The following is a 26,491-nucleotide window of genomic DNA, read 5'->3' on the forward strand; positions in this document are numbered from 1 at the left end:
ATATAGTACTACATTACCCTTCAAACAGACATTTAAAAAGATGGGTTTAGGTGTGCAGGCAGTGTGGGTGTCTGGCTCTGCCTTCCCTCACGTGGGCATATGCAAGAATCATGCTTAGCAAAGTCAACATTTTTTACATCATTTTATATATAATGTGAGAAGGAATGAGCCCTGTGTTCACTCTTCTTTCTTTTTGTGAATCTTCTCCTCTCTTCCTTGCTGACATTTTAAGTACAAACAGTCTAGCCATGGCAAAATCATGCACGCATTTTGTTCTGACCTACAGTACGTACTTGCTCTCTATTTAATCTGTTTGTAAGACCAGTCAGATCACAACAGTATAGTTTGGCTGGTTGGATCACAGTCTTACTTCTCTATTTGTTTTTGTTCTTGTAAAGTTTTACAAATCATCAGGGGATTTATCACTTTATTTATCCAGCTAAAATAATAAATGCTGAGTACATCTTACGGACCACCTTGCCTGAATCCAATGAGACAAGGTATGTTCAGCTTTGCAAACTTTACTTTCTCTCAGAGAGACAGAGCAGTTTCAAACTCTGGTGTTGTATTAGTGTCTCAGTCATCACTTTCAGGTCATGAAACTCATGGTATAGGAATGTATGCAGACAAATAAGAGGGAGGTAATGGTAAAATACCATGAGATTATATAAAAGGCCGGATGTGCAACTTTTGTCAGGGATTGATGTTAAGATCAGTCAAGCCCGATGGAGTAAAGCTTGAAAGTCTACCTCTAATGAAAGCAAAATCAGATTAAATGCAACATATAGGTCAGAGGCTTAAAAATACTGTATTGCAATAAGGCTGTACAGAAGTGTCTGGGCCCCTGGAAAGTAGTGGGCAGAGCAAGAATACCAGCCTGGAGCAGTAATGCTGTACCAGCATTAATATCTGTTTCAGTTACACTGGAAACAACCATTTACTACTTTTCTTTACCTTTTTTTTCACATTGCAGACCATGCCATCCAAAGGAGCAGATGCAGCCCTTAAATCTGTCACATGTTCCTCGATTGTGACAATTACATTTGAGTTTGCAATCTGACCCATAAAACCCAGGTTTGCATTCTGCAAGTACAGATGTTGCAGTTAGTGCAAAGGTACTATAAAATATGTTCCATTATTTTTCAATCTCATTACTGAAAAAATTATTTTAGATGACTGTAAAAAATACCATCTATTATTCTCCTCTTTTGGTTTCCTTCTGTATTTCCTGTGTGCAGAACATTAAGGACCCCCTCCATTCTTTTTTTTTTTTTTAACTATACCTTTATCACATTCCAGTCCCATCCATCCTGTAGCACAAGAACAACCATATGGATCTGGTAGACAGAACATATAGTTTCTGCAGCCATAATTTTCTTTACAGGTCTCTTCACATGTTTTGCCAAATGTGTTGGCTCCACAAGCTGTTGAAGGGAGAGAGGGAAAGAATAACCCAATAGCATTGTCTGCAAAAGAGCTAGTGCTTCTAATGATACAGCCTTAGACAAGAGAAAACATGAATTTAAAGTAAAAATAACACTTTGATCATTCAAATACTAGATATATTAACAACCATAGCAACTTAAGCCACAGCTGTTCTGATAGTCAAGTACAGGCAGCAGAAACAAAAAATTTTCTCACTGTGCAGATCTGTCAGCCAAGCACCCTTGCTTTAGATCTGTGGGGACAGAGATTCAGCAATAAATTCTCTTTATAAGCCTTTTTAATATAAAATGGACAAGCAGCGCCATGAAAACCAAATATTCTTCTTAGCAGTGAATGCATGCGAAACTGCTGATGACAAGGTTTCTGCTTTTATGATAAGATCAGTGCTATGCTAGAGTGGTTTGGGTGTCAACTATTCCAACAGCTTAGCTCTAGTATTTTCGCTACAATTAAATAAAGTAAAAGGATACATATTTAGCAATGAACCCAAAAGTTGCTTGGAGAAGTCAAAGCAATGCGATGCCAGCTCTAACTTTTCCAGAATCCAAGCTAATTGCCACAGATGCAGATTTGCACAAACAGACATACACTGTTGATGTCCCTACAGGGACAAAGCACCCTGTGAGCACATTAGCAGCTTCTTCAGAAGCAGCCAGGGAACCTGTGGCAATTTCCTAGGGCCAATGTATCCTTAAGATGTTCTGTACCACCACGCATTTAAGTTAGTCAGCAGCACTGAGTGTACTCATTTCAAGGGAATCATAGGACAGCACAGATTGAAAGTGACCTCAAAAGATCATCTGGTCCAGCTTTTTGTGAGAAAAGAAGCCTAGAAGATATTAGGTGGCATACTGTCCAAGTGCATATTGATCAAGAAGTGTTGGAAACATTCATCTTCCCTACCAACGTAGTCTCTACTAGGAGAAGAAAGAAAGAGAGAAATTAAATCACAACTGCAAGAACAGCCAGAACAGAATTCAGGGTTCATCTCACCCAACTCTGTTCTGTCTCTACCACCAGCTGTAAATGCTGTAGCTTTCAAGAGTAAAACCGGGCTACTCCATATGATGCTTCCCTCAATAATATGCCAGTTTCTGTTACTGAGAACAAATTAATAAGGAATCACTGAAAATATTATTTACTTACCTTTCTCACATGTTTTTCCCATAAAACCTGGAGGACAGATGCATTCTCCAGTATCTTCATGACAAATGCCATTGTTCGTGCAGGAAGGGCAGTGGAAGCTACAGGAAGGGCCCCATTTCTCAGCTTCACATCCTTTTATGGAAAAATATAATGACATATTTGTTGTCTTCTTATTCAGTAACCCATCCAGTTGTAATATTCTTTTTAGGGCAAACAATAAAACACATAAAAGTACAATCTATATGGACCCCCATACTCCAGCCAACCGGACAACTGTAGTTAGTAAGGTAGCAGTAGCTTCAAAATCCATTCATTCACAAATTCTGGAAGCATCTTGTGGATATTCATGAGTGAAATGTGTGTTACCGTCATAAATATTTTCTCTACAGTGTGAGATATTTGAACAGCTATCTATTTTTTCACATGAATTTTATATTTCTACCCAAGTTAACAGAATATAATTTTCTTTGTATCTGATGGACACAGCAGCATGAGCAGCAAAGTTTGTAGAATACTTAATGGAAAATATCCTAACTCATTCTTTCATCCAGTAGGAAGTGAACCTTAAGAGCTAACTAAAGCTAAGGTAGTTTGTGAAGTTATAATAATGTATGCTAAAGAGGATGAACCTTAGGATGAATGAGGTTTGGATAGAACCCACCACAGGGAACAGGGAGACCCAGTGAAGAATTACCTTCTTCATTCATTCTTGGTGTTTGAAAAGCTGAGATACTGAGAAAAGAGCTAGCTGTCCTGGCAATAGCTAGGATGAGTTGAACTTAAATCTGATGAGTTTTTTTCTCTCTCAGCTGTTGACATCAATATCAGTTCATACCAAAGACTCTTGGGTAAAACTTTCTTCTGACATAATCTGATGGCAGCATATGTCAAGAAAGATTCTGGTTTCATTTCAGATTCATTTTGACTTTTAACATTTAATCATCACCACACACTAATGGAACTTACGTCTAACAATAAGCCTTGTGTAAGCAGAAGTAAAAAGGTTTCCTCCTATATATCTGGCAGAGTAAACCCCTGCATCCTGTGGTTGAACTTGAGGATAGGAAACTTCCAGTTCTCCTGGCACTTCATGCCTGGGCACAGAGTGGATGAAGGAACCTGAGGAAGGAGCACACAGATACCACAGACAGACGTCATTCACCCTCTAAATAAAGAAATTCGTTTGCATTGGTTACTGAATAAGTACAGGTGGGGCAAGCTAAACAGCAGAATCAGTGTATTAATTATGAATTTTCTGACAACTCTTTAGCTATACTGGTTTTTCATAATTGGAGAGGTGCAAGTAGAGGAAAGATAGATCTTGAGGACATTTAGTAGATAAACAGAACAAACAACTTCACATTCAGCTTTGCTAAGAGCCTAGTGGTTAAAGGTGTTCATTTTGTTTCTTGGTCTTTTCTGAAATGAGGGATAATAATCCATAAGGATTCTAGGGTGACTGGAGTTGAAGAGCAAATGCCAGCCAGGTCCAATTTAATCTGTCTAGCACAAAGATTTACTTAGGAGACCAAAGCAGGAAGAACTCAGCATAGCTTTATCTTTTCTTCCCAGACTTAACATATTTCTCTCTCTTCTAGGTTTTTTCACCAAAAAGCCTGTTAATTTTATTCTAGCTTTGCTGTACTTGGTCATACATGTTTGCTAAATAAGGCAAAAGTATTTTGTCTTCTTCCAGCCCTCTGGATCACCAAGTAACAACATCTGAACATTGGTAGCTGTCAAAGAGAAGCTGCATCCATTGAACTCCAGGACCCCTTGGAGTATTTCCACTCCAATCTGTTAGAGGAAGGCTACTGCAGTCGGTCAATGCCAGGTTCAGCCAGCTCTCACTAAAATACTGCGCACATGCTCATCCACACTGTACAAACAAAGTCATCTGCCAACAAACCCACACAGCACAACTGTGACTTTATGAGTACTGCATGTCTGTATGGGACTCATTAAAATAGCTTGAGTTCGAAGGAACCTGAAAGATCATCTACTTTTGAACCCCCTGCCATGGGCAGGGACACCTTGCACTAGATCATGTTCCTCAGGGCCCCATCCCAACCTGGCCTTCAACACTTCCAGAGATGGAGCAACAAACACTTCTATGGGCAGCCTGTTCCAGTGACCTAGTACAGTCAGATACAAGAATTTCTTTCTTGTATCTGATCTAAACCAATCCTTTTTCAGATTAAAGCCATTCCCCATTGTCTTGTCACTGTCAAAAGTCCCTCTCTAGGTTTCCTTCAGCTCCCATCAGGAACTGGAAGGCTGCAGTAGAGGTCTCCCTGTGGACTTCTCTTCTCCAGGCTGCAAATCCCAACTTGCTCACACTAACAACCCAGACACCCTGATCCTGTTCTGACTTGCAAACTAGAATGGCTGAATGACCATTACCAATGGTACTCTTGTGAATCAAATTGTCCTTACCTTCTACATTCCCTTACAGTTACACTGAAAATGCAACAACTTTTTTCACTTTTTAAAGATTATTTAGAAGGTAAACAGCATCAGGCAGGACGTCTGCTGTCTATGACCATACATACTACCAATTTGACTATAGCCAAATTTCAGACAGCCTAGAAATGTAAAACTTTGCTGAGGGTCATAACCAAAACAGCAGAAAGACTGGGTCACTTCAGTCCATGACAGCACATGACAAACATTCTCCAAGAAAACAGGGCCAAATTAAAAGAACAAATAATGAAAGGGAATTTTTTTGAAACTGTGGGGCATTTTCTTCGTATCTTTTGAGTTACAAGCTGCATAACAAACTTGACAGCAAAGCTTTAAGAAAACCTTGTGCTTACAGTCTGCTAAGCAAGGCTCAATTCTTATGGCTTGTTTTCCAAGATGTTATGCCAATGTCTTAAAGCAACCCTGTTTAGCAGAACCATTTCATTGTCTAGACAGCCATTGTGAGGTTCTGTAAGGGGAAGTAGTACTTGAAACAACTGAAGTGAAAGACTGCAGCAGCTAAATATAGCAGAAGAAGCATTTTCTCTTCTTTTCCAGATACTGTATCAGGACTTCTCAGAAATGTTGTTTCATCAGCTGAAAGACTTGACCTACTGTCCAGAGTCAATCTGAGATTTTTTTCTGAATTCCCAGATGGAACCCCAGCTAAGGGAGTACCATGACGTAAGCAGTCCTGCTCCAACATCTCATCTGGTTCTTTTCTGAGAAACTGCTGACAGGAGATCACAAAATTTTCCTAGGAACCCTGAAATGACAAGTGATGGCAAACTCGTCTGCTGTGCCCTGACATAGCTGAATCTCTGAAGAGCAAAGAAACAGGTATTTGTGTAAGTCTACTTTGCCTATTGCCTCTTTGAAAGACCCCTTTTATCTATTTTATTCTTCCAGCCAGTTGAAGTGCTCCAGGTAATCAGTAACTGTGGTTGAGACTGACTTGCTGTATGAATTGTTTTGCAGTGTGTTGACAGTTCCTTACCTCATTCTGCTCTATTTACTCTCTGTTTCCTGGTGGCTCACTGTAAGATGGGCTATCAAAGATGGAGCAGTACATTACGTGTGCTTCCCACAACCATAATTTCTTGTGGTTTAATGTGGCAATCTGTTTATCCGTTGCTTTTCTGATCCCATATTGTTCCCTCCCCCACTTTCCCTTGCCCCTAGCCCTGGCCATTCCCTCGGGTTCTCCCTATTGGTTCCTGTACCCCAACCCCTGAGAAAATCCCCCGCGCCAGGATCACGAGGTCTCTCTGCCTCTGGGAGTTGCCGGGACAAGATGTGACTATTAAAGGTCCTCTGAAACCCTCTTGGAGGGACCCTTCTGGCCTCCTTTGCCGTTACTGGGTTGTAGAGCTGATAGCTGGCCAGAGCAAAAGTGCAGGGCCATCCGAAAAGGACTACAGGAGGACAGAATGGCTGCCCTGCCCTAAGCAGCCCCGCTGAGCTCTCTGGGAAAGCTGCAGCTTGCTAAACTAAACCTAGCAGCTACAACAGTTTAACATTCTGACTACAAAGGCATTGTGAGTTTTAGTGACCTTTATTTTTGTATGTTTCTACAGGAGGTAGATAGCAACCTGCACATATTTCCAAGTGTCAAGCAGGAGCAACACACATCTGAACAGTGATTATATGGGATTTAGGTGCCATGCTAGATAGAAGGGTTGGTGTTATACAATTTACAACCTGACTAATTCTTGTAGTTGAATGAAATAAGGATTAGATTTTGTTTACATTTTTTTCTTTCCAATAGCAGAGTACTAGTGATGAATTTCTTAGCTTGGAGGGCATCATAGAAGGTAAGTGGCCTCAAAAAGCCTTTTGGAGAATGAAAGGCATGACTTGAAAAGCTGTAGAAATTCAGTGAAAGATATTCTAGCTGGCCCTTCACAGTGCCGCAGAAAGAAAAACAAACAAATAAATAAACAACCTAAAACCAACCAGGCAACTACATGAGGAGATGTAGACGGAAATCAAAAAGGAAAATAAAAAACAAAGCAAAGATATAAACAGAGGATTGGGAATTTTGGTGGAAGAGAAACAGGTCAGATCAACATATTGGTTATGGCAATTCACCCCTTTAGGAAACATGAAATATATGAGGAATGATGAGTGCTACAGCTGCACAGCATGGGTATCAGCAGCAGTAACTTTAAAACAGTTACTTGGCACTCAGTTAAAACAATGATAGCAGGAAGAGACAAGACAAAAACCATTGATTACCATTCTTGTAGATCACTGCATCTTCCTCTTTTGATGCCATTCTGATGAAGGAAATGTTCACATGCTCTCCCTTATTTGCTGTAACAGTTAGTGCCACTGGGTGGAACGAAGCTGAAAACAGAAGTATGTGATAAATAGCAGTTACAGTCTCTATCTGGTCTCTGGTCCTGACAGCTGAGAATGGTTTACATCATGACCCTCACTCAGATTTTGACACCTCAATTTCTTTAGAGCGCAAAATTGTTCTTTACCACCAGCAGCCTCAACCTATGTTTTGGGAAAGACAGAGGACTTGCCTATACCCTGAAACAACAGACTGCCACTAGAACCTGAGGCCTGAAAAAAATAATTGGCTTGTGGTTGAGTAACTGGAAACAGTTTCTAACTAGGAGCTCCAACTGGCTGTGAAATACTTTCCCAAGTTTCTTTATCCCTTGAGACATTTTTAAAGCAGACTGGATAAAGTACTCGAACTTTTATTGCAGGGAACAAGCTATCACTGGCAAACAAATACCTAGATGATTCAGTTCTTTTCTACTTAAGCTTCATGATGCAGAACCATTAAGATAGTTCAGGAGACCACAATCCTGCAGGGCTGGCAGGAGGTGAGGTAGGATAGAGTAGGTCGGTGTTTGTGTTAGTTCACATTATTCTGGAAATACAGAGAATGTTGTATTGCACTAAGAACCAAAGGGGAGAAAAAATCATATTCACAGGCGATGGTACTTTTACCAAAATATTCTCACCTGGAAATATGGCTTAATGAAATAAAAATTCTGTGTGAGGGACAGGTGTAGATCAGTCAGTTTTCCAGCAGGGAAATTGAAATTAATTTTCCTGCTTAAACAGAAAGGTATGCTTATACATTTGTTTGTAGATCTTGATTTAAACAACAAAGAAAGCAGTAGATAGAAGGATTTTCCCAACATTTCTACCTTTTTCTTATCAGTACTAGTGGAAAAATGTCATCAGAAGATAACTGGGGAAGGGACAGAAAAAACCTCAAGAAATAGTTCTTTCTAAAATGAGTTTTCAATATTTGGTGAAATAAGGAGGGGCATCAATAAAACTTTCACACTAGACTTCCAGAGGGCAGACTTTGGCCTATTAAGGAGACTTACTCGGAGAGTTCCTTGGGAAGCAGCCCTTTAAAACAAAGAAGTCCAGGAAGGGTGGGCATGCTTCAAAACAGAGATCTTGAGGGCACAGGAACAGACTGTCCCTGTGTGCCAAAAGATGAGTCGACAAGGCAAATATCCAGACTGGATGGGCAAGGAGCTTATGAAGGAACTAAGGAATAAAAAGAGGATGTATCATCTTTGGAAGGAGGGTCAGGTACCTCAGGAAATATTTAAGGGGGTTGTTAGGGAATGTAGGAAAAGAATTAGAGAGGCCAAAGTTCAGTTAGAACTTAATTTGGCAACTTCTGTGAACGATAATCAAAAATGTTTTTACAAATATATTAATGGAAAAAGCAAGGGTTAGAACAACCTCGGTTCTCTGCTGGATGAGGGAGGGAATTTAGTGACCACAGATGGGGAGAAGGTAGAGGTGTTTAACACCTTCTTTGCCTCAGTCTTTATTGGAAAGACAGTTTGTCCTCAGGACAACTGTCCTCCTGGGCTGGTAGATGGTGTCAGGGAGTAGGATGGTCCCCCTGTTATCCAGGAGGAAGCAGTCAGAGAACTGCTGAGCCACTCATCTATGGGATGAGATGGAATCCATTCCAGGGTGATGAGGGAGCTGGCAGATGAGCTTGCAAAGCCACTCTCCATTGTTTACCAACAGTCCTGGCTCACTGGTGAGGTTCCAGATGACTGGAAGCTGGCCAACAGGATGCCCATTCACAAGAAGGGTAGGAAGGAGGATCCTGGAAATTATAGGCCAGTCAGTCTCACCTTGGTACCCGGCAAGGTAATGGAGCAGTTTACTTTGAGTGCCATCACACAGCACCTACAGGATGGCCAGGGGATCAGACCCAGCCAGCACAGGTTTAGGAGGGGTATGTTGTGTTTGACCAACCTGATCTTCCTTTCATGACCAAGTGACCTGCCTGGTGGATGCAGGAAGGGCTGTGGATGTTGTCTATTTGGACTTCAGCAAAGCCTTTGACACTGTCTCCCACAGTAAGCTCCTGAAAAAGCTGACAGCCCACGGCTTGGACAGGAGCACTCTTTTCTGGGTTGAGAACTGGCTGGATGGCCAGGCCCAGAGAGTGGTGGTGAATGGTGCTGCATCCAGTTGGTGGCCAGTCACCAGTGGTGTCCCTCAGGGATCTGTACTGGGACCATCAATCAATATTTTTATTGATGACATGGATGAGGGTATTGAGTCTTTCATTAGTAAATTTGCAGATGACACTAAGCTAGGAGCATGTGTCAATCTGTTGGAAGGTAGGAGGGCTCTGAAAAGAGACCTGGAATGGTTGGATAGATGGGCAGAGTCCAATAAGATGAAGTTTAACAAGTCCAAGTGCCAAGTCCTGCATTTTGGCTGCAATAACCCCCTGCAATGCTATAGGCTGGGGACAGTGTGGCTGGACAGTGCCCAGGCGGAAAGGGACCTGGGGGTACTGGTTGACAGCCAACTGAACATGAAGCAGCAGTGTGTCCTGGTGGCCAAGAAGGCCAATGGCATCCTGGCCTGTATCAGGAATAGTGTGGCCAGCAGAAGCAGGGAGGTCATTCTTCTCCCGTACTTGGCACTGGTGAGGCCACACCTTGAGCATTGTGTCCAGTTCTGCGCCCCTCAGTTCAGGAAGGACGTTGAGGCACTTGAATGCATCCAGAGGAGGTCAACAAGCCTGGTGAGGGGCTTGGAACACAAGCCCTATGAGGAAAGACTGAGGGAGCTGGGGTTGTTTAGCCTGGAGAAAAGGAGACTCAGAGGTGACCTTATTGCTCTCTACAACTTCCTGCAGGATTGTTGTAGTCAGGTGGGGGTTGGTCTCTTTCACCAGGCGGCAACTGACAAAACGAGAGGGCACAGTCTTAAGCTGTGCCAAGGGAAATTTAAGTTGAATGTTAGGAAAAAGTTTTTACTGAAAGAGTGATAAAGTTCTGGAATTGTCTACCCAGGGAGGTGGTGGAGTCACCATCCCTGGATGTGTTTAAAAAAAGATTGGATGTGGCACTCAGTGCCATGGTTTAGTTGAGGTGGTGTTAGGGCATGGGTTGGACTCGGTGATCTTGAAGGTCTCTTCCAACCTGGTGATTTTGTGATTCTGAGTGAAATGGTAATTTTAATTGACATTCCTTTGAAACAAGTTAGAAGTTAAGGATGCTTCCTTTCATTTACTTGGAAAATGCTAAGAGAAAGTTGTGAAGTGTTTTGAGGACAGATTCAGGTTCTGAGGTCATTTTTAGCTCTGAAGGTTTATGCCATACTGTCATTCATATGTTATATGGGGGAAAAAAACCTCTTCTAAAATTAGCCAAATTTGACTTCGTAATTATTCAGCTCCTTACCTGACTGAGAATTTGATGCCTCTGTATTTTCCCTTATGGAACACTCGGGGGAGTGACACATTGATTTAAACCAGTCCCTTTGCTCTTTCTAGATTTGAAGTTTTTTAGCCTTAAGGTTTCCTCCTATGCAAGTTCCTCCAGGTAAGTCCATCCATCCTTGTTTTTCCTTCTGCTGCCACCTGCCTCCCAAGCAAGCTGAGTGGGACTTTTCTGATACAAGACCCACCTGCATTTCAGTTGGAAGGAATCCTTTAAGAGCCATTCATGCTCCTGGTCAGCTCTGCATTTGCACAGGTTCCATTTCTAATAAAGTTACATTTATTTCACAACAAATATTTTTTTAAGGAACATATATACAAGTTAGTGTAAACTGTTAGACAACTTATTAATCAAAAATTGCCTTTTATCTAGAACCATGCCTCCTTTTTTGGTTCATTTTTACAAACTGTTGATAAAACATCCTTTGGTTCATACCAAAAGTTGGAGAAAATAATTCGGAGCTTGTGGCTGGCTAAAATTTGGTGGGAAAGAAATACACAGAGATAGGATCAGAAAGCAGAGAAAAAAGTTATGAAGTAACTTTCTGTTATCTTTTATATGTAACAGAGCTGTAAAAAATGAGCAGACAGATGCCATATCGAAGTTTGTATGAGGCTGCTAGTCTGCCAGTACCTCCACAACATAATTTTGCAAAATCTGAGGAGGTAAAAAAAGGATAATATTCTTGCAATAAAAGAAAGAACATTTTGATATTTTCATTTCAAAATAAAATTTTAAGTTAAAAATCAAAATTATATGATGTAAAATTAAAGAAAGAAAATCTGAGCAAGAATGAAGACATTTTTATCAATCCAAGCCAACTTCTCTCCTAGGATATTATTTCCTTGAAAATTTTGACATTTAAATGTTTTATTTATGGTTGGAAAAAAGACAACTATTGAAAATTCACAATTCTTTGCAGATTGGAATTTCCATCCCCTGTGCAGTTCTAGTGTTTATGCTCTGAGGCTCTGCCACATGTTTTCATTCCCTTATAAGTTATACGCAATTGATTTCAGCAGGAGTCTTCCTGCTTCACATTAAGTACATGCATTTGTCATTTTGCCTAAACACTGGTATCTACACTTAAATCTTAGAGAAACAGAGAATTCTAATATAGAATAATAAAATAAGATTTCATTAGAAACAAGCAAACAAAAACTGAAAGCAATTCCAACTTACTGTCAGCTCCCAAGTTAGAAGTTATTTATTAGTAACAGACGCATAGTGAAAAATCATTATCTATTTAAGAAAAAAATAATTCAACAGCTTTTGCAAAACATTAATTGTTAGCTACAAATGATCCAAAAGGGTTTAGTTGCATTGGTTTTTGGACCAAATTTAGTGAGACAATACTAATTGTTTTAACAAGATATTAAATGTTTGTATTCCCATTTACTTTTCTTTGCATGTTGTTAGGCTAAACCATAAGAATTTTCTAAAGGGTACTGTTACAATGGAAAGGAATGCACACTCCCTCTTGGGCTCAGTTCCAATGTATTTTTAGATTGTGACTTGTATTACATGATTTCACATCTCGAATGTGCCCATTCCTTATAGAGACATAATGAACTGAGCTGCAGGACAAGTGCCATAATGCTCTGTTGCTAGCATTTCTATTATTTTTTGCCAGCTCCATGGTTGAGTTTCTGTGGGGAAAACTCAATCACATATATGAAAATATATGTGTAGAGAATTTGAATAAATTATTGTGTAGAGAAATTGAATAAATTGTCTTTGACTAGAAGGAGAACACCCTGTGGTGTTCTGTTCTAGAGATGTGTACTTATACAGTATAAGGATCACTCCCCATAAGAAGATAAAGCATAAACTGTTCCCTCTCATTGCATCAATGAATATTACATGTGTAACTACAAAGTTTCAGTATAAATAATTCAGGAGAATTGACTTGTTACTTTGAGAATAGCAGATGGTAAAATAAATCAGGAAAATGAACCTGTTATCTTTCCATACTATACAGCAAAAATCCTCACTGTATCTTCATATTTGATAATAGGTATATAATCAGGCAGATGGCAGTTCCCACTAAGTCAGTGGGGCTACCCAAATGATTAATGCTTCTTGCCAGGAGGATAGAAAACAGTGGCTGGGTTTCCAGAAGTGCTGCTTCTTCCCATGACTTTGGTGTCCCTAATGGGAAACTATAGATTTCAACTCAATTTTTGCTATTGAAAAACATATTCTGACTTTAAAAATTATGAAGACAACAACAGTAAAGTGGAAAAAGATCTGTTTTCTAGATACATATGTTTTGCCAAACCTCACCATCTTTCCTTAACCTCTTTCTCCTCTTTCTGTGCACTTTAAGAGCTTTGAGAATTTCTGATGCACCTCTTTCTCACCCATCTAATCTGATTAGATTATACACTTTCACTGAGGACTTGCTAGTTCGAATTTTGTTAGTGAAAACTTTTGCAGAGAAAATCTGAGAAATGGATTCAAACACAGAAATTAATTCAGGAAACCTACCAACTGCTGGTGTGAATGCTACTTCTGTTTAGAACAACATTTGTCACATAAGAAGCCTTCTTAGCAAAGTTTGATTACTTAAAAGGTAAAGTTTGATTACTTAAAATTCTCTGCTCCTAGGCCCACAGATACCAAGTGCAAAGAACTGATAGATTCAGAAGACATTCTTCCACCCATGGATGTTGCTCTACAACAGAACAGCCAGAAATGTGCTCAGCTTGCTGGCAGACTGCCACAGGCAGGGTCACATTGACATTCCATGGACTACTATCTTATCACCTCCTCACTGCAGCCTCCTTTGAAACAATGGAGGAGTTGTCAGTCTGCATCTGCAGAGCTTTCTTGGTGACCAATCCAGCCCTTCAAAGACCACATTTGGTCAGAGAAAACGTAAGCCAAAGAAAAATGCACTTGTCCTACTAAGCTTGCTTCCAACCTATCCATGCTCAAAGAAATAATAACAGGCACTAGCTGCAGCTCTTACAAATGAAAATATCTCCTTTTATAAGTTTGTTATGTAATTTCAGGAGATACCAACAACAAAAATTGCTCTTACTGAAACCTTATAAAGAAAGATTAAAATTGTCGAGTCTCCTCACAGACCAGTTACCATGGCACAAAATACTAGCAGTGAAGTAAAATCTATTAAAAATCATCTTCAGTTTTGAAAATGTGATTTGCTGCAGAAAATTACTCAAAAATTTCTTGTGCCTTTCTGTAGTTGATGGTGATCTCTGCTTTGGAACTTGTCCCAGAAGTCTAATGAGGTCCAGAAACAAGGAAAATTTTGAAGATGTGGAAAAGCAATTTAATGGACCTTGGAAATCTCACCTTCTCATCCCACTATATCCCTGCCATATTTGCTTTTACTACTGTGCTTAGCCTAAAACCAAAATCAAATGAATAATGAAATCTGTAGTGGATTTTTGTGAATAATCTTCTCAGATTTTGGAAAATTTCTCTGTATTTCCTTTCCAGTGATGAGAGGGGATCCTTTTTTTTTTTTCACTGACATGGACTGTGCAGATCCAGTGTTGCCGATCTGTAGTTTTCCTAAACTTTAAGCAAGGCAATTATTTTCTAGGCTCAGCTTGCCCATTTTCTTAAGAAAATAGAATAGTGATGTTTAGCTATCTACATCTCAGACCTGTCAAACTTTTAAAATGGAAGCCTGTTTGAAATCAAGGGTCTGGGATGTGAAAAACCCAGGGCAGGAGTTGCCGTGTATTCCATGGGGAATGGAATGTTATTCTATGGGGTCAGTGAGGCCACCTTAATTGCTGACTGACTTTGTGTGCCTGGCAGTTGCCAGATGCAGGCAGAATACTTACAGATGTCTGACTAACTTCCACAAGGAAATGACTAGCACCTAGTACCAACCAGTTTTTCTGCACTGTAGAAAAAAAAGGGGCCTTGAACCAAGTCTATTTTTATTGACTCAGGACTGCCTTGCCTGGTCTGGAGCCATGTTTGTGCCCACTCATGTCAACCAGGGATAGCTGCCAGTCTGCAAGCAGTACCATTTAGATCTGACCACTATACTGTACCTCCCAGTGGCATCTTCATGGTGTGTATCCTTGTCACCTCATCCCTGAGTTTCCCTTCACAGTAGTATGCACCGATAGTTTCACTGGCCTGTTCTCTCTTCCACACCACTGTTTTGGCTGCTGCTCTCTTGGAATCTTCATTAACTTCCAGTGGTTCTCGGTGCTGGTTTGCCACATCCTCCTGGTCCCGGCCTATCGTGATAGACTCACGGGAACGCCATTTGGAAGTGATACATATAAGTGATGTCTCGGAGTTGCCCACCAGAGGGAAGGAATTGATCAGTATGAGGTCCAGTGCTGCTTCTACTTTACCTGAAAAAAAAAAAAAAGCATCAAGTTAAAAAAAAAATTACTGCAGAATTCAAATATGTGACCAATCAAATCACCAGGTAAGCTGTGTCACGCAGTGCTCAGGGTTTCTCTGGCTGGTGTCTTGCACAGCTTTTGTGCAAAATCAGATGAACACAGATTAAGTATTCTGCTACAATGACTCGAGGATTTATTTTTTATGACACAAACAGATGGAGTTTGTTCTTCTCAGAAAAGGCAGTAAGTCTTGCAAACATGTTGAATTTCTTTCAAGAGCTGTTGTAGAAGCCCAAGGAAAGCCATAGGTTGCCAAAGCAGATAGATCTGTGTATAGTTAGACATGCACATAAATGCCTCAAATGCGGTGCTTTACTGGTGATGGGATCAGTAGATGATAAGGTTGTCAGTTTAATGGTCTTTCCTTGATGTCCCTTACATGATTTAGTACATATGAACTGATGTAAATCAGTTATGACTTTCAGTTACAGGAGCGGGTAGTACTTTGAGCACGTGGAGTATTTTTTTGCAGCTGTTTTATGAATTTGGACTAATGATTTCATAGTCAATCACATTAAATATTTGAAGCCCTAACAGACACTGGCAAGGCCCGTGGCACAAAGTAACTTATGCAAAAACAAAATGCAAGTCGGCACCACTAGTTAAGTGAGGTCAGGTTTAAATCACTCAAAATTGCTTCTTTTGATCAGTAGGACTGCCAGAAACACATAGAGATGAACGTTTCTTTGAAAATGAGAGATACAAGCCTAATTAAAATATCCTCTAGCAGAGTGCCACACTATTAGTTGTTCAAATGTGCATAGCTGGAGGGAAATTCAGCTCTCCTATAATGAACAATTGGCAAATAATAGGCGTTTCCCTTTATTTTTTAAGTTCAGGGTAAGGAGAAGGGAAACACATTTTTTCCAGCTGAAACAGGAAGAATAATTGATTTCTTTTATTCATCACATCTATTTTCCTGATTTGGATACAAGTATATTTTGTATTTACATAGAGAGACCTAATATTTAGTGCCGGTCAGCTTCCAAATGTTCTCTGATGGGAAGGAAGGGGTATAGTCTTAGATAAGGGAGGTCAAAAGGTCTTAGTGCTGACTGCAGTCTTTGCGTGTGTCTCTGCAGTGCTCTGGGCCAAGGGAGGAGGTCCTCCTCTGCTTTCAATGCAAGCAACCACTCTGGGGACTGAAGTATCTTGACAGCACATTGACACTCACCACACCCAACCAGTCTTCCACAGCCACCACCCTTTCATGTGCCAGCCCAGATAACTTGCAGTTACATAATGGAGAAATGAAACCTTCTGGAAAGGACACAACAGCCATTAAAGTAAATATAGCATAAACGTGCAGGTCAGCAAAGTCAGTTCATCCTGCTGCATACTGCAAATATAAATCCTTTGAAAAAAGTTAAAGAGGTATGTGATGGAAATGAGACCAGACTCATGCATTCATTTTACAGGGCATTTGTCGCAAGCCTCTTAGTTTTTTATGAGGAACATTTGTGCTTTTACTATGGATCTGATACATCAGCCAAAGGCAGATATAGTTCAACAGTCACCAGCACTGAAAGCAGCTTCGGTTTATATCAGCAAGGATCACATGCAGGCTAGAGATGTTCTTAAAATCACAAACTGCAAGATACTGTTTTTTGCAAACTTTGTGAAACTCAGAATCAAATCTGGATTCAAATTCTGTGACTTGATGTGACTTTCTGTGTTGAGGTCAGGCCTGGGGTTAGAGAGCAGAAGTGAAATATTCTGATATTTCTGCCTGGCGTCCACAGGGCACAGAGCTGAAACTGCCTTTCCAATACAAAGGTGTGGGCCCAAGGGGCTGGTGTCCTTCAGAGGATGGCTGGTCATCCAGGGCTCCAGTTCCATTTTCCCTAGCATTTCTCTGTTCCTCTGACTTCTAACAAAGTTTTAAAGGGGAAAATAACACCTCTTTCTTCCCCTGCACCTCAACCTTTTAATACTTTGAGAAAAAGCAGTAGGAGAATCTGAATTTTGAGGACCAGCTTTCTTGCTGCCTTTGATCCATATGCAAAGCAATATTCTACCAGATTTGGGGCATTTGCTGCGTATCTGGTTCCTTGTAGTAATAAAAATCATGCAATAAAGGTGTAGAATATGTAGACATATTGCTTATTTAAACTTGAGAATATTCTGGGTGAATCAAAATCTAGCCACCAGTGAATGGATAGCGTTCTGATTCATTGTCTAAAGATAGGTGGCTCTTTGTCATATTAAACACTGCAGAGTAGCCCAGACACCTCAGTGAAGCAGATGGAACACAGATGAAGTTTCTTCCCAGAGAAGCACAAAAGGGTTTTCTGCCTCTAAAACGAATTTATATCTATGTGTAAGTATGGAATTATATGCCAAGCATGACTTTGCAGCTAAGGTTTCCCAGCTGCAAGCAGAATTTAAAACAGTGAAAGTTTTGCACTAAGAAAAGCTATGCTTTAGATATAATTTGAAAAATTAAAAAAAAGGCATCTTGGCAATCTAAGGCCTTTGAGATGATAATTGTGCTTTCTTTGACTCCACTGGGTAGGGATTCCTACAGCATCTCTTTATGGTAATGCAATTTCAAGTAATCCAACTGTTCTTGCTAAAAAGGAACTTACCTAGTCTGGCAAAATTTAGGCAAATCATATCCTAGATGTTAATGAAGGCTTTGAGTATGTAAGAACCAAACAAGGACAACAGAATTTAGCACAAAAAATAAGAGACAGGGAGCAGCCTATGTCTGCAGCAAGGACCTGTGTGCTGCCTTGAAAAAGTCCTTTCACTCCTGCCCTGGTCCTTGAAGAACAGACCTTATCAGGAAGGCAATTTGCTGTGTGTGCAAATAGATTTTGAGAAGAGAAAGCACTTGCAGAAGGCTGTTGCTGTAAATGGGAGATACCATGCAAGGAAGATCCATTGCCAAGAATTTATGACACATCACTCACAGTGATGCAGTGCTTTGAGTCTTTCCAGCACAGTGAAAATGGCATCCTCTAAACAAGTTTAAATAACAGCACACTGACTATAGCCCAGACAGCAAAATGAATGGAGGGAAACACTTGCAGTTCCTCTTGGTCCACTCCAAATTACACAGGATTGTCCTGTCTCTTGCTGGGTGATATTCAACTGTATCTTTCATAGCTTTTCTAGTACAGATTTCTGCAGCCCAGAGAGTCAGTTGTATCCTGTACTGCATCCAAAGCAGCGTGGCCAGAAGGACAAGGGAGGCGATTCTGCCCCTCTGCTCTGGTGAGACCCCATCTGGAACACTGTATCCAGCTCTCGGGTCCCCAGCACAGGAAGGTCATGGACCTGTAGAAATGGGTCCAGAAGAGACTATGTAGATGATGGAGTGCTGGAGCACCTCTCCTCTGAGGAAAGGCTGTGAAAGGTGGGATTGTTCAGGCTGGAGAAGAGATGACTCCAGGGAGACCTTATAGCACCTTCCAGTTCCTGAAGGGGCTACAAGAAAGTTGGAGAGGGACTTTTGTCAAGGGCATGTAGTGATAGGATAAGGGGTAATGGCTTGAAACAACAGGAGGGTCAATTTAGATACAAAGAAGGAATTTTTTACAACGAGGGAGGTGAACCACTGGAACAGGTTACCCAGAGAAGTTGTGGATGCCTCATCCCTGGAAGTGTTCAAAGCCAGGCTGGATGGAGCAGCCTGGTCTAGACGAAGGTGTCCTTGTCCATAGCAGTGAGATTGGAACTAGATGACCTTAAAAAGGTCCCTTCCAACTCAAATTATTGTATGATTCTATGACATTCACCTGGGGAAATTGTGCTAAACAGAGAATAAATTTGTCATGCTGTGTCTGTAGTCCCTGTGTGTTCTCATTCCCTACCAAAATGCCATTCACACATGCACAGAGTCATCATGTTTTCTGTCCTGCATTGCACCAGCAAAACTTGGCTAGGATCAGCTGAAAGAAACAGTTCTCAGAAATTCCGTGGAACACATCCCAGCCATAGTTCTACTCAAAGAGCAAGCAAGTCTCTGACAGAGGTTAAAATATCACTCCTCTAGACCATTATTGGTGCTAGACACTAGAGTTCATGAGTGACTGTGGCAATCTTGAGCTGAGATAGTTTAATGCCATAGATACAGTAACTCTTAGGAGAAAAGTGTTGATTTGTCCTTTCCTCTGACAGTCCCTGCCCATATACTTCCGTATTTCCACTGTTAACCCTTGTCTTGTCTCAAGGAAAACATGGGAAAATTCTAGGCATTTTCTACCTAATGTAGGACCTTTGCAAAGTTGCCTGTTATTTGGAAAAAATGTTCAACACTGGAATGCCTTATGCTCCTCTTCCATAACAGGCAGCCAGACTTGTCAGCTCCATCACAGGATAACCACACCTCACTGTCCTTCAAAGCACATATAATATGGACGCAGGTCATATTTGCAAGGGGTATTGAGAATTCAGAGTTCTGAGCAAAACGTATAGGTGTTAATACTGATTGGTAGTGGAAGCAAAGAAATTGTTTAGACATGACACACCTAAAGATGTATTTATTTCCTTGTATTTGTAGAGCAATTATTGATTTCTTGAAGAAACTGTAAGCAGGAAGTCCTCTTGGCATTTGGAGTGTAACAGAAGAAGGAGAAGATCTGTTGTAAGAGGTAAGCGGAAAGATTAATACTTTTACAGTACTAATTATTTGAGAGAAGATGAAAGGGCAGAAAATTCCAGTAAATTCCACTCCATTTTTCACTAAGTGAAGCAGAGAATAGATGTAATATGTAATACCTATGTAGTTCTTTCTTTCTCTTACGTTATCGCTTGGAGCATAAATTATTCCGGCTGTTAAGAGTCTGGGAATAGGAATGTAAAACATATAGATAGTATATTAGCAGGGAAAAAGTAGAATCTGTGCTTAGTTTTGGTGTTATGCTGAAAGTGAAACAGTCAGTTGCGTATAACACTCACTGCAGCATTTGAAAATCATTTAGAGACTGGTGAAAGCGTATGTTCCAAACTGTTAAATCATCAACCCTTCTTCCTGCAAGTTTCTTAAAATACAACAGTGAACACTCCCTCTGCTTGAAATAATAAGGTTTTGACTTAGAACAAACCCAACTTGCTAAATAGCCTAAACCTCAGTATTTCTCACTGTGTCTGTTTTGTAGTTATAACTTCAGCTGTACCCTCTCCAGTTTTACTTTTTGGTACAAAACAACATACCAGATTAAAAGAATTAAATTAAATCTATTTAGGAATACAAATGGCAATCATACAAGCAATTTTGATGAGGAAGTATGGCATTTGATTAATTCTTGGGGAAGTACTGAATAAACTATGTGATTTTTTAAAAAATTAATTAATTAGCCAATGTGGAACATAACCAGGCTGGAAATAATGCAAGTTAAATATGAATGAATAAATAAAATAGAGACCAAATGCACATGTCTCCACTCCCAAAAAGAAAAAATAAAGTACTCCTTACTTAATATTAAAGCCAGTCAGAAACTAACCCAAAACACTAACTGTTTAGGCATATTTTTCACAGGGAGAGTGGAACATATGCCAAACCAGAACCTGGCAATTTTGGTTTTTTTTTTCTGGGCTCTCAACACTTCTCTTACATTATTTTTGGTTCATTCTCTAAAGAAGTAAGTAATTTGGGAGGCTTTGAAACCATGTATTCATTTTATGGGCTCAGTGGTCTTTAAGTGTCCTAGAAATTTCATCTGGAATGCAAAGATAGCAGTGGCTCAGGTAATTTCTCCCAGTGAGTCAGATTCTCCTCTGACAGCTCAATCCTGCACAGGAAAACAAGGCTGAAGTTATTGTTGTCCAAAGAGATTAAGATTCTCTGCCATACAATGGGAACAGCAGGGAAGAAAAAAAAGACAGAAATGCTCTGGGAAAACATCTGATAAATGAGCTAACAGACAGGTTTCCCAATAAAACCATTTTTGTTGTTCATTTAAAGAATCTTCTTGTTGTATCTTGCATGATGCTACTGTGCAGCTGTGAGATGCTTCACAGTTCAAATACCAAGACCACTTGCCCTTAGAAATAGGGCACTATTTGTGGGGGGAAAGTATCGTGAAACTAATAAGAGATGAAAAATTAGTGACAGGGTATCACTATGCTATTTAGCAGTAGCAGGAAGACCAGAGCACACGTATGAAAAATGGAATAGTTTGTCAAAGGTAAGAGGGCTGCCTATCTTGGTATCTGCTCATCTGCCTTTGGTTACTTCTGGTGCAGCTGAAGGAAATGTCACTGCCTTCTTTTTTTCTCTGCATGTCAGTTGTTTCACAACCTACCAAAACCATCTTGTAAGATGAAAAATCTAGAAGAGAAACACTGCTGCAGCTTAGTTGGAGGTTTCTGGGGGTAGGGAGCCCATGACTAAATATGTGTTTGTGTGTGTGTGCGAGTAACCAAAACATGAGAAAGAAACCAAAACATGGTTTGTCATGATTTCTCCTTATGCCTGGTTGACCACAAGTGAGTGAAGTGAAAAACAACATATCAGCAGCAATGGCTACTTGAATAACCAGATGACAGCATGCCAGGTAATGCTGAAAATGCTGGAAAAAGGTGAGAAATGTGGGAAAGCTCAAGTAGGACAGGCTTGTAATTCAGATGCATGTGGTTGGATTTGCAGCCAGCAAAATATCATCATAGCATACCATCAATAGTGTATTTGCACACCAAAATAAATATGTCTGTAACAAGGCTGGCCCTTGTCCAGTTGCATTATGAAGCTCCTATTTGTACCGCAAATGTGTACTGCCTGTTGTATGTGGGCAAGTGCTAAGCCAAAGCAGGTAAAATAACACAGGTGATTAATTAGTCAGTGCATACAATAGCATAAGGTTGGCTGTCTGTGATCACTGACTGCTGGGAGAACACATTCTAATACTCTTGCCTGTACAGAAGTGCACCCTCACTTTGCCACTTACTGATTTTTCTGACTAAAGTAGCTGGGAGGTGTTTCTGGTGCTAAGCACACTTTGTGACTACGGAGGCCAAGGCCCCTGACCGGTGTCTTGTCTGTGATGAACAGCCAGGAAACAACACAAGGGAAAATCATCAGCACAATCAGAAGTGCAGTTGGAACTGCATTGTCAAGGAAAGCTTGTTATACTCCAAAGGAGAAATTAACTAAGCCACTTCATTAGTCAGGCTGACAGTGCAAAAAATAAATAGCAGGCAAAAAAACCTACCAGCCTTGAAGTAAAAAGCTTACATTTCTGAACAGAGAAATGCAATTTGTTAATGTATCTTTCAAAAATCCTTTCAGGACTTAGTAAATGCCTAATATCTTTACACCCTAAAGGGGTTAATAGTTCCAAGTGATGAATTGCAAAATGTATTTTGATAGCTTTTTAACTTCTTTAAGATATGACCCTTGTTTAACAGTTGGAGAACAGCTATCAAATCTGTAATATAAACAATCAGCATTTTAAACTCCTTATAGGAAAGCCTCTATTTTAGACATGGGTTGTTCTTTGCTGTGTGCCTCCACTGAAACCACAGTGGAACAGCATCCTAAATATGATTTACCAGCACAGGACAGACACTGTCTTTAGAAGGCAGTTCTTCATTGCAGATTCTCTAAGATTTTCATCTCTCCAGCCCCAGATAGATCTTATATTACAGAGGGACCTGCCCATGGAACTAAATCTGTTTCACACAAGTAGTAGGTGCATCCATTTTTGGTTCATTGCTCCTGTGCCTACCCAACACCCTTCATACCACAATGACTCCTTGGTCTTCCAAGAGAGCTGGACACGGTTTTTTGTTTAAGAGATGGGTCTAGGCCAAGCACACTCAAATGTATGTGACTGATACAGAGCAGGTTTCCAGCCCAGGTAATTCTCATCATGAGCACATGAAGGACCCCTGCCCTAGGGCCATCTGCTCAGTGACAATCAATGTCTATGACTTCTATTCTCCCTCTTGTTCACTGAAGCTTTCCTGATAAAAATCTTGTGGATATCAGACAATCTGTGCAAAATATTACAACTTCAGTTTTCCCTTAAATGAAAATTCAGCAAAAAAGTAATCTATCCATCTTAATTATGACTAAGTATGAAAACCATATAATACATGTGTATTCATGTATCTATATATGAAAATTGTATCTAAAACAATAGCATATGTTGACACTTAAAAATGTAGTGTGGTTTCATTTCACCCTTTCAGATTTGATTCCTTTGGGCCTGATGTAATGCCTTTCCACTCTCAACTATTCCCAGCTGTTGAAATGACCTTTGGGAACACAGGCTTCCTGAGAGCTAGTCTGCATCTCAGTAGGTGTGAACCAGGCACAGTATGGCAGGCGGATGCAATTTCAGGGTCTCACAAATCAATTACACTTCAGGAACAAAAAGTGAATTTGGTTTAAAATTCCTCTAATTCACATTAGTAGTTTGATAATTTAGGTGTCAGAAAGGTTGTGGATCAATGTAATGTCTGGTCATGTAACAAATACCTGATATTAAAACCTCACAGTTATAGTTATGAAATTCCCGACATTCAAAGGTCAGAAGTGGTATTCCTCCATTTCTTTGTGGGAGGTTCAAACTCCAGCACTCAGTCATACGACACTGAAGTTCAGGTGCCACTTGATCTGACAACAGCCTATTTGAAGATGCTCACAGAGGCCTAGTCCCTTCAATTATGGGAAGAATGACATTCCTGCTCACTGTCAGAGGCATGGATTAGCCACTGGTTAATACAGGTTTTCTTTTGATTAAGTTAAGCTTCAAAAGAGAAATACAAGTCTTGAAACAGAATTGTTAGAACTTTCCAATCCAACTAAAACTTTTGACTTGTCATTTTGAAAAGCTTATAGCATTATAAAGGTGCTTGTGTCTCTGGTAATATATGTTAAAAGCTGTTCAACTTTGTAAATATGAAAATGAGTCACATAATAATGATAATTTAGATTTTTTTTCATAACCCCTACTGATCCCAAAGAAAATGCAGCCATCAACATAGATGATAGAGAGCTATTGAATGCTACTGCACTGGTTTGCTCCACTGTTATCCTTTTCTAAAAAGGCTATTATAATATTTTGAGTCTTTTACCATATATGGGTCCAACAGCTAAGTGAGAAAAAGAAATCTAGTATCTTTAGAAAGCCACTGGATCTAAGATTATTGGCAGAGCAAAACCGTAGCACAGAAGATTCTGTCTTGGAGAATGGAGACATTTGACAATATATTTGTTTCCTGATAGAAATAGTCAAATGTTCTTGAAGCTAATTGTAATTGTTGCTGGTTTTCACCAGTCCTTTACTGATGGTGGTCATCTTGCTAAAATAAGGCTCACACTTGAACATTTCTGAGAGTTAGCTCACTGTGAGAAACTGCAAGCAGATTTCTAGACCATTTGAGGACACCTGAGGATGTCTGAAGCACTTCTGAGGAAAAAGGCAAGTTGTGACACTCATTCCTTGCCTTTAGGGGAATAAGTAAATCTGCAGCTCTTCTTTGGTCAGAACTTAACCAACTGAACCTAGCCACAAGCTGAGCATTGGAATCCATACTTCAGGATATATGTCAGCATAATTTTGCTACTCCAAAATGTCAGGAACATAAACAACCAAAAGAAAAAACATGTGGTGATACTCAGTACAGTTTGAAGAATCCCAGCAGTATTAAATTCAACTCCTTATCAGTTTCATTGAACATTTGCCGTGGAATGTAGAGAGTGCAAAAGTGAGCATTTGTGTATACTTTGAATGCCATCTTCCACTCTGGATCATTAGTTCTAGCTGCTAATGGAGTACTGCTATTAAAAATAAAAAGACATTAAATCAAAGGCTATTTCTCCTAATGGGAGCCAAGTCAGTGCTTTTCACCTAGAAAAAGGGTGGAGTGGATTTTGTGCCTACCCAGCAACACACCCAGAGAAGTCCACAATCATCGGGGACAAGGTTAAGCCAGTTCAGTGTCTGTACGGAGTGTAGACTCTCCCCTGCTCAGGGAATGTCATTCCTGCTTTCCTGAACTCCGCCTGCAGTATCTAGAGGAAAGCAGGCTCGCATTGTCTTCCACTGCTCGCCCCAGGAAACATGATATCATTCTCAAACAAAAGCGGGAAAGCTGACAGATCTATTGAGATGGGTGTGACTACAGCACACACCTCGCTGGTCAGCCCCTGTGGAAAATGCAGTGACTGGCAGCCCATTGGTGCTGGGCTGTCTGTGCTCTCCACATTTTTATAGCTAATCTCTGCAAATGACTTTTGTTTCTCCTCTACTTGTGACTTAATGAACGTTGTTGCTGTCTATGTCAAATAGGTATATGACACCATGCAGAGAAATAGGAGGGACAAGGAAAAAAGGTGGAATAACTGGACTTCTTTTCTTCTCCATCCATAGTGCGTACAGCACCGGATATTTCCAAAAAGTGTAATGCTGGAAGTGATCTGAGGGCTAAACAGGTTGAATGCATGTGCAGCTAAACAATCAAGAAACTGAAGCCACAGAAGAGGAATTGGAAATAACAACATGTAGCCTATTACAGCAATTGCTAGATAAGAATATTTCCAAACATGATTTCAACAGATTAAAAACTTTTTTTTTTTTGCCTGCATTAACCTCTAGCCTTTTATAGATGCCAAAAGTAACATCTCAAACTCGTAATTTTATTGTTAACAGCTGTTGGCATGCTGCTAATCAAGAAGATCTGTACAGAGCAATTGTGAAGAAAGTTGCAGGGAAATAAGGACTTCTGCCTTTTCGTGCTACTTTCTGGTTTTCACTGCAGGACAATTTGCAGTTCTACAGCACATTACATTTTTACTGTGAGGTGGACTTGAACAACCTGTATATATACATCTCATTGCAATGGTTAAGGGTGAGTTAAGAGTCTAAGGTTGTCATGTGACTTGTATTTTTCTTTTACAGATTTTTACAGAAGAAACTGACTAGAAAATCAAAATGAGGATTGTAAAAGTGATCTTTACTCAAATGTGGACTAACTTTGAATCTGATGGCAGGAGAACAGCCCTCAGGGCTCTGCATGTGATAGGTTCATCAATGTATCTCTGAATCAACATTATCAACATTAATGCTGAAATTACTGAAAACTAAATTTGAATTAGTATAATATTTGTGTATACCTTTCTACAGATATCTCTTATGATAACTTCTGATTTGCTGAACTAATGACATTTGCTGATAATACTATGTAACTGTGTTTTAAGTGGTTTTAATTGATCTTGTATTTTTTTCCCTCTTTTTTCCACTGACTCTCATCTAAATGCCACTTGTGGAATCTTGTCTAAAATCAGATACTGGAATAGCTACACATATCCAGTGTACGGCTAGTTCTTAAAGTCAG

The 26,491-nt window shown here is 40.0% G+C and overlaps 1 protein-coding gene and 1 long non-coding RNA gene across 2 annotated transcripts in view; one reads left to right on the forward strand and one right to left on the reverse strand.

Moving 5' to 3' along the window:
* Window positions 1–26,491, reverse strand: part of TEK (TEK receptor tyrosine kinase) — a 49,685-nt gene that overhangs the window by 14,954 nt on the left and 8,240 nt on the right. Inside the window, exons 2-7 of the mRNA XM_039567558.1 lie at window positions 14,837–15,148; window positions 7,294–7,404; window positions 3,559–3,711; window positions 2,593–2,724; window positions 1,284–1,424; window positions 955–1,083 (exon numbers count right to left, since the gene is read on the reverse strand). Of these exons, the coding sequence (XP_039423492.1) occupies window positions 955–1,083; window positions 1,284–1,424; window positions 2,593–2,724; window positions 3,559–3,711; window positions 7,294–7,404; window positions 14,837–15,148 (978 nt within the window). The remainder of the gene's footprint in view (window positions 1–954; window positions 1,084–1,283; window positions 1,425–2,592; window positions 2,725–3,558; window positions 3,712–7,293; window positions 7,405–14,836; window positions 15,149–26,491) is intronic.
* Window positions 5,653–26,124, forward strand: LOC109144859. The gene is made up of 3 exons (XR_002045849.2): window positions 5,653–5,903; window positions 19,710–19,800; window positions 26,056–26,124. It is a non-coding gene; the product is annotated as an uncharacterized LOC109144859 (long non-coding RNA).

Source organism: Corvus cornix, chromosome Z (assembly GCF_000738735.6).
Source record: "Corvus cornix cornix isolate S_Up_H32 chromosome Z, ASM73873v5, whole genome shotgun sequence".
Classification (NCBI taxonomy): Eukaryota; Metazoa; Chordata; class Aves; order Passeriformes; family Corvidae; genus Corvus; species Corvus cornix.